We start from the raw sequence: 8798 nt of genomic DNA on the forward strand, positions 1-8798 counted from the left end.
ATGAAAAATGTGTGTCTAAAAGAGACATAATCATTATATTTAGGGTCATGATAATCTTGTTATGGTGTTTCTTTCTATTATATAATATATCCCTTGCTTATGGGTAGCTAGGTTATTTTGCCACTTAATGAAATGACATTTTAGGCCATTCTGAGTTACTTCTCGTTACTATTTAAAGGGCATAGGAAATACCTACCTTATGAACATACTGTCTTTGTTTATCCATCTTATATAATGGACTTGAATCCCAACAGAAGAGGGGACTTCTACAGTAGGAGGAGAACCTATCTGTCAGCATTTTTTAATTAATTGTGATTCATTGATGTATCCATTTAACAAATATTTATTGAGCACCTATCGTGTGCTGGGGATTATTTTAGATATTGGCGATGCAGCAGTGAACAAAATGAAGTTCTAACACGTGAGATTTAAACAGAAAGGAAACAATGAAATGAGTACATCTATACTACGTCTGATGATAATAAATCTGAGAGAGACAAGGCAGGGCCAGGTACAGCAACTCGTGCCTATAACCTCAGCACTTTGGGAGGCTGTGGCGGGAGGATTTCTTGAGCTCAGAAATTTGAGACCAGCCTGGGCAACATAGCAAGACCTCATCTTCACAAATAATTAAAACATTAGCCAGGCATGGTGATGCGCAACTGTGGTCCCAGCTACAGTTGCTGAGGTGGGAGGATCGCTTGAGCCTGGGCAGCTGAGGCTGCAACGAGCAGTGATTGTGCCACTGCATTCACTACTGGGCAATAGAGCAAGACCCCATCTCAAAAATAAAAAGAAAAAGAAAAAGAAAAAGAAAAAAAAAAGAAAAAGCAAAGTAAGAGATATAGGAAGTGCCTTCATATGTTTTCTTCCACAGTTTAAAATTTTCATAAAATCGTAACTCTCTGACTTTATGTAGAAAGGCTATCACCCTGGAATGAACATGTAGCTTTTTCTTGATGTAATTCAACCAATGGGAGCACAATTCTGGTACACAGGCTGTCTAGAACTTGAAAGAAATCAAAGAATTCATTTTGTTTTGATGAGAAAAATGTTAAGAAATCACGTGGCTATGGGTTATTATTATTATAAGATGACTGATCCCTATTATGTCTTCTTTCACTTCTCAATTTCCCTCAGAGTACCCCACCCAGACTACAGGCTCTGGACGGTGGGGACCATGTCTGGGTTGTTTACTGATGCGTATCATAATTTGGCACATAGAGACCAAAAATACCCCTTTGAATGAAGAAATTAATAATTATAATTGCGTGATATTGTGATTACATCGTTTTCTCCCATTTTCCAAACTCCTAATAGAATGGAGAATAGATCAATTGTAGCAATTCGTTTCGAAGTAAAGACAACGCATGGTGGCGCTGCAGGCTAAGGCTTCAAAAAAAGGAAACGAAGCCCATGAAATGCTACGAGCTACTTCAGACCTCTTTCAGCCTAAGGGGGAAGTCCGTTAGCAGAGCACGGACCAGTGTCTCCGGAGAATGCTATTCTCCTACATTTCCGGACAGGTTATCAACGGGCAGATCGATCACTGCCTCTGTCCCATCGCTCCCTGAAGTAGCACTGACTCCGATTCCTTGAAAGGGGGGTGTGCAGAAGTAAAGATGGAGCCTACAGGGGAGCGCTTTCCTGAACAAAGGCAAGTTCTGATTCTTCTTCTTTTACTGGAAGTGGCTCTGGCAGGCTGGGAACCCCGTCGCTATTCTGTGATGGAGGAAACAGAGAGAGGTTCTTTTGTGGCTAACCTGGCCAATGATCTAGGGCTGGGAGTGGGGGAGCTAGCCGAGCGGGGAGCCCGGGTAGTTTCTGAGGATAACGAACAAGGCTTGCAGCTTGATCTGCAGACCGGGCAGTTGATATTAAATGAGAAGCTGGACCGGGAGAAGCTGTGTGGCCCCACCGAGCCCTGTATAATGCATTTCCAAGTGTTACTGAAAAAACCTTTGGAAATATTTCGAGCTGAACTACTAGTGAGAGACATAAATGATCATTCTCCTGAGTTTCCTGAAAGAGAAATGACCCTGAAAATCCCAGAAACTAGCTCCCTTGGGACTGTGTTTCCTCTGAAAAAAGCTCGGGACTTGGACGTGGGCAGCAACAACGTTCAAAACTACAATATTTCTCCCAATTCTCATTTCCATGTTTCCACTCGCACCCAAGGGGATGGCAGGAAATACCCAGAGCTGGTGCTGGACACAGAACTGGATCGCGAGGAGCAGGCCGAGCTCCGATTAACCTTGACAGCGGTGGACGGTGGCTCTCCACCCCGATCTGGCACTGTCCAGATCCTCATCTTGGTCTTGGACGTCAATGACAATGCCCCGGAGTTTGCACAGGCGCTCTACGAGGTGCAGGTCTCAGAGAACAGCCCAATAGGCTCCCTAGTTGTCAAGGTCTCTGCTAGGGATTTAGACACTGGGCCGAATGGAGAGATATCATACTCCATTTCTTACAGCTCTCAGGAGATAAACGAACCTTTTGAGCTAAGCAGCCTTTCAGGAGAAATTCGACTAATTAAAAAACTAGATTTTGAGACAATATCCTCATATGATCTAGATATAGAGGCATCTGATGGCGGGGGACTTTCTGGAAAATGCTCTGTCTCTGTTAAGGTGCTAGATGTTAACGATAACTTCCCGGAACTAAGTATTTCATCACTTACCAGCCCTATTCCCGAGAATTCTCCAGAGACAGAAGTGGCCCTGTTTAGGATTCGAGACCGAGACTCTGGGGAAAATGGAAAAATGATTTGCTCAATTCAGGATGGTGTTCCTTTTAAGCTAAAACCGTCTGTTGAGAATTTCTACAGGCTGGTAACAGAAGGGGCGCTGGACAGAGAGAACAAAGCCCAGTACAACATCACCATCACCATCACAGACTTGGGGACCCCAAGGCTGAAAACCGAGCACAGCATAACCGTGCTGGTCTCCGACGTCAATGACAACGCCCCCGCCTTCACCCAAACCTCCTACACTCTGTTCGTCCGCGAGAACAACAGCCCCGCCCTGCACATCGGCAGCGTCAGCGCCACAGACAGAGACTCAGGCACCAACTCCCAGGTCACCTACTCACTGCTGCCGCCCCAGGACCCGCACCTGCCCCTCGCCTCCCTGGTCTCCATCAACACAGACAACGGCCACCTGTTCGCCCTCCGATCGCTGGACTACGAGACCTTGCAGGAGTTCGAGTTCCGCGTGGGCGCCACAGACCGCGGCTCCCCAGAGCTGAGCAGCGAGGCGCTGGTGCGCGTGCTGGTGCTGGACGCCAACGACAACTCGCCCTTCGTGCTGTACCCGCTGCAGAACGGCTCCGCTCCCTGCACCGAGCTGGTGCCCCGGGCGGCCGAGCCAGGCTACCTGGTGACCAAGGTGGTGGCGGTGGACGGCGACTCGGGCCAGAACGCCTGGCTGTCGTACCAGCTGCTCAAGGCCACGGAGCCCGGGCTGTTCGGCGTGTGGGCGCACAATGGCGAGGTGCGCACCGCCAGGCTGCTGAGCGAGCGCGACGCGGCCAAGCACAGGCTGGTGGTGCTGGTCAAGGACAATGGCGAGCCTCCGCGCTCGGCCACCACCACGCTGCACTTGCTCCTGGTGGACGGCTTCTCCCAGCCCTACCTGCCTCTCCCAGAGGCGGCCCCGGCCCAGGCCCAGGCCGACTCGCTTACCGTCTACCTGGTGGTGGCATTGGCCTCGGTGTCTTCGCTCTTCCTCTTGTCGGTGCTCCTGTTCGTGGCGGTGCGGCTGTGCAGGAGGAGCAGGGCGGCCTCGGTGGGTCGCTGCTCGGTGCCCGAGGGCCCCTTTCCAGGGCATCTGGTGGACGTGAGCGGCACCGGGACCCTATCCCAGAGCTACCAGTACGAGGTGTGTCTGACAGGAGGCTCTGAAAGTAATGATTTCAAGTTCTTGAAGCCTATATTACCCAATATTCTGAGCCAGGACTCTAGGAGGAAACCAGAATTTCTAGAATAATGTAGGTATTTGAAGCTTTCCTATCGTCTGTTAATTTTGTCTTCCTCACTTTTCACCTTAGTTTTTTTTAACTCTTTAGTAATCTTTAATTCTACTTTTTAAAAAAATTTCTACTATTGTCTTTAGTAATGTTACTTATTTCCTTGGCCTGGTTGTTAGATAATTAGTTTACAAATTATTGTATTATTATAAATATTTTATATCAGGAAATTTCATATTTCTGAATAAATTAATAGTATTCATTCCCGAAGGGTAATATGAAAGTTAACCCCACCTAATAAACATAACTCTAATTTTGAAAGTACCTGTCACACTATATGACACTACATTGTCACACTATATGACACTACATAAGAATATGATTTTTGAAGTCATATTTTAAAGTTTTTTTAATAGTTTTTCTTATTTACACAGCTCTGATTTTTTGATAAAAGCTCAGGGTGTAATCATTTCATATTTATCCATGTGTAATTTATTCCAAGCTTCATATTTGGAGTTTTGTTTTTTCCAATAGGGAGCAACATGGATAATTTTAAGCTACTGTTTTCAAGATCACACTTACAAGCATCAGACTTTCATTCTAAAACACATATGTCATCTCATAAAAATATATCTGCATAATGTATTCTTTCTCATGTAAATTAACATAGAAAAGACTGATGGGTTCTTTCTTATTTCTATCTAACGTTATGATCCTATCGGGGGGCTAGACAGGCTTTCTAATACCCAGATTTCCTGTGTTTAAGGTGTTCCTATAAGGCCAATAGACACTAGGACCAACTAATTCATGTCCTGCAATTTCCTCTTGCCACAGCAGGAAAATCTTAATTGAGTCCCAAATTCTGGGCTTAGAGGAGCTTCCGATGGTACAGAATGCCAGCATCTACTTGTCTTTGGATGGTGGCATTATTCTGATTCATAAGGAATTTGAAAGAAATTACATTCTAGAACTAATATTAGTTAACCAAACAAAATTTATTAAAGGATATGTTAGTGAAGGAGTTAAATTATTTGAGGAAAAACATCTGCTCTCTTGTCAGGACTTTTCTGTCTCCAGGAGCTTCTCAACTTTGCAGATACTCTAGAATCGTATTGCATGCAAAATAATGACTGCCAAGATGTTCCTGCCCTAATCCCCAGAACCTATGAATATGTTATATCATAAAGAAATTAAGGTTCAAACGGAATTAAGGTTGCCAATCAGCTAAACTTAAAATAGGGAGACTCTCTTAGATAATCTGGGTGGGTCTATTTCAACCAGTGGAAAGGCCATAAAAGCAGAGTTGAGTCTTCCCTGAGATGAAAAAGAAATTTCATTTAAGGACAGCAGCTTCAGCTTATGCCCCAGAGTTCCAACCTGCCCCTCCTAACTGCCTGCTGTACAGATTTTGGACTTGTCTAGGCACCTTTCACAACTGAATAAGTCACTTCCTTGCAATAAATTGGTTACCATACATCTCCTGCTGCCTGTTTCTCTGGCTGAACTTGAACACAGATTTTGATACCCGGAAGTGAAATGCTACTATAATAAACACTTAAAACGTGCAAGTGGCTTCTGAATTGGAAAGTGGGCAGAGGCTGGAAGAACTTTGACAGGTATGACAGAAAAAGCCTCGCTTGCTTTGGACAGACTGTTAGTAGAAATACGTTGTCAACAAATCTGCTAGTAAGGACTCAGAATGAAGTGAGAAGCATGGTGGAGAAATATGTTGCCTTAGAGAATACCTACATCACTTTAAATAGATTGTGGGTAGAAATACGGATGTTAAAGTTTCTGCTGGTGAGGGTGCAGAAATGAGGAAGATATTATTGGAAATTGAAGAAAAGGGAATCGTTTTATATGGTGGGAGAAAACTTAGCTGAATTGTGTCCTGTAGTTACATAGAAAGAACTTGTAAGCAATTAACTTGGGAGATTTCGCTGAGATTTTCAGGCAAAGGGTTGAATGTACAGTCTGTTTTTTTTCTTGCTGCTTATAGTAAAATGCGAGAGGGAAAAGAATGAGAGGAATTAGATTGAGAGAAGAACTGTGAGGCAAAAAGGAAACAGGACTTGATGGTTGGGGAAATTCTCACCCTACTCAGACTACAAAAGATGTTAAAATCAGGAGATTCACTGCTAAGGATACGTGTTCTGCAGAGAAAGCCACAGACATATCAGGACAACCTTTTACTAGTGCCTTGAAAGAATCAGGTAGTCAATCATACAGAAGCTCTTTGAAGAGACTAGGTACATGACATGGATATCTTCAGCCACATCAGCAGAAGCCAGGAATATAGACATAATTACTCAGGAAATAACTTCAAAGGAATCTCTTGTTTAATAAATTGAATCCCTGTGAAATGCACAGGAAATAAGGTTATTGAGAATGTTTAATCAGCAGAAACACTGCCGGCTTGAACTGAAAGGGATAGAGAGAACTAACTAAAGAAGGATGTGGTACCCCCCCTCTCCAAATTCTGTAAGCAAGAAATAGACTGATAAAACTGCTTAGCTAAAAACACGTGCCAATTCAAATGAAAAAGGAAGGATGGCTCAGAGGATGGAGCCTGAAGTCCAGAGAGTACAGCTCTCAAACCACAGAGGATTAGTCCCAAGCCTTGAAAGCAGGAGTTTCCCTGGATGTATTGCCACATTTGTTGGTGCAAGTGATTTTTTTTTTTTTACTTTTACTTTTTTACAGTTGTCAGACTAGTTTCCAAGTTGTCTGCTTAAGATATATGAGACATTTGTCAGATAAGTAGTGAGGCAGGACATCAGCATGACTTATTTCCCTGCTGATGGGACAAAATGAAGAAACTGGCAGGAACCAGCAGGGGGTGCACAATTGAAGTCAAAAACCCTGCAGGAAGTATCAGGTGGTGCTGAAGGCAACCTTTAATTGCCCTTGCTGCTCATTAGCATAAGAGACTCCCACCAGCCCCATGACAATTCACAAATATCATGGCAACCCAGAAGTTACTGCCCTTTTCCATGGCAATGACCTAGAAGTTACTGCCCCTTTTTCTAGAAAGTTATGAATAACCAGCTCCTCAATTTGCATTAACTGACCTCTTAATTTACATGTAAGTGAAAGTAGGTATAAGTGGGTATAAATACAGTTGCCAACAACCCATGAGCTGCTACTGCCAACTCCAGGTGCACTGCAAAAGAGTTAGCCCTGCTCAACAAGGAGCAGTCCATTTCAATAAAAGATTGCTGCCTAACAGCACTTTCTTGCCCTTGAATTCTTTTATGTGCGAAGCCAAAAACCCTCCTGGGGTAAGCCCTAATTTGGGGCCTTGCCTGTCTTGAATCAGTCATATTGTTTTCCCTGGGGTGTTATCAAGGGACAGTACTCTGAACTACTGCAATTAAATTTATATCATCATTCAGTCATCTCACAATTGGAAAACATATGCAAATAACTGAAATTTCAAATAAATATTCCTGGCTAGTAGCATCTCCAAAAGCTAACTTTGGAGAACAGAATCAGAAAGTGAACTGATAAATGTGAGGCATACTTTTAAATCTGGACTTAATGGTATCCTGAGCAAGATTACTAAAATGTTTATGCAGCAATCCAGAATACCCTGCCCCATCACAGGCAATAAGTAGCAAGGCTAAAAATTTTACTTAGTAAAATTGACTAAATATGGACCCTGAAAATATTCATAAGCAGAACAGCAATCCATGTGTTTTTGTGGATTATGGCTATTTGAAGGATAAGTACCAATTCTCCTCTATGTCACACATAGTATCTAGAACAATTTTGAACACGAGTGACAAGTGATTGTTTCTTAGTGAATAAAAAAATTAAGGACAGTGAAATAAGTTTTTTGGAAACTAGCAGAATAGAGACTCTCATCAATATAAACAGAGCCATTCATTTTACCTATTTTCTCTTTCAGATTTTGTAGACCTCCTTTGAGATTTCTATAAGTCTTATCTTGCCTTTTATGATGTTAATCTAAGGCCATTGGCCTTCTTGCTTTATTTTCCTTCCTTGCTTTTATTTTCTTCCTAAATGGCAATTGGAATACATAGGTAGTTGTGGTCATATGACAGCATTCACAAGGTGGGAGTTACCTTATTCTAACAACTGGAAAGTGGAGGATAATTTTAATTTCTCCCACAAATGAATTTAAATGGGGGCAATAGTTTTCTGAGAAACCCATTAGCTATACTTTTGGTATAATAAAAATAAGCTGCAGTGTCTCGTCACTGTCCTCCAAACCACTACTGAAAACAGCAGCATGAAACTTCTATTTCTAGTTTGATTACCGTAAACATGGAAATTATGTATAATTTTAGGCAATTTAGGTAATATGACTATTTAAATGTATATAAAATTATCTCTTTTGGCTGATGGCTGAATTTTTAGAAATGATTTCCTTAAAAGTTGAAAGCTTGGCTGTGCTAGCAGAGATCTCTCTGGATATTTTGAAGTAATAATTGAGTGTTATGAGTTATCTTTGGCACAGTCCCCTAAGGGTTTTTTAATCGTAGATAAACACTGTGATGATGTATTTTCTTCACAAAAGAACAAAGGAAACATAAACATGATGAATATTTTTTGTTAATCCAAGGCCTATTTCTATAAAAATGGATTCCTTTCCTGTAAAATCAATAGAATATAGGCTCTAATATAGCAAGCTCCCTTCATATGTATTTCCAATCTGTTAAGGGAGAGGCTTGTGTCTTTTTTCCCAAGCAAAGCCAAATAACGTTCAATGAGAGTTCACTTTGGTGATGTTTAATGAAAATTTAACTCAAGTGGAAGCCTCTCTGGAATACTCCATGAACAGAAATGTAATCTGGGCAAAACCCTGC

General features: G+C 42.3%; 1 protein-coding gene across 2 annotated transcripts; it reads left to right on the top strand.

Moving 5' to 3' along the window:
* Positions 1-1343: 1343 nt before the first annotated feature.
* PCDHB15 (protocadherin beta 15) lies at positions 1344-4232 on the top strand. 2 transcript variants are annotated; one of them, XM_025389250.1, is made up of 2 exons: positions 1439-1657; positions 2189-4232. In XM_025389250.1, exons 1-2 carry the CDS (start codon positions 1623-1625, stop codon positions 3984-3986), a joined length of 1833 nt encoding a protein of 610 aa, XP_025245035.1. In that variant the 5' UTR covers positions 1439-1622; the 3' UTR covers positions 3987-4232. The 2 variants fall into 2 exon arrangements, with proteins under 2 accessions (XP_025245034.1, XP_025245035.1); XM_025389249.1 differs by having other exon boundaries at positions 1344-4232.
* The last annotated feature ends 4566 nt before the right edge of the window (positions 4233-8798 follow it).

Source organism: Theropithecus gelada, chromosome 6 (assembly GCF_003255815.1).
Source record: "Theropithecus gelada isolate Dixy chromosome 6, Tgel_1.0, whole genome shotgun sequence".
NCBI classification, from domain to species: Eukaryota; Metazoa; Chordata; class Mammalia; order Primates; family Cercopithecidae; genus Theropithecus; species Theropithecus gelada.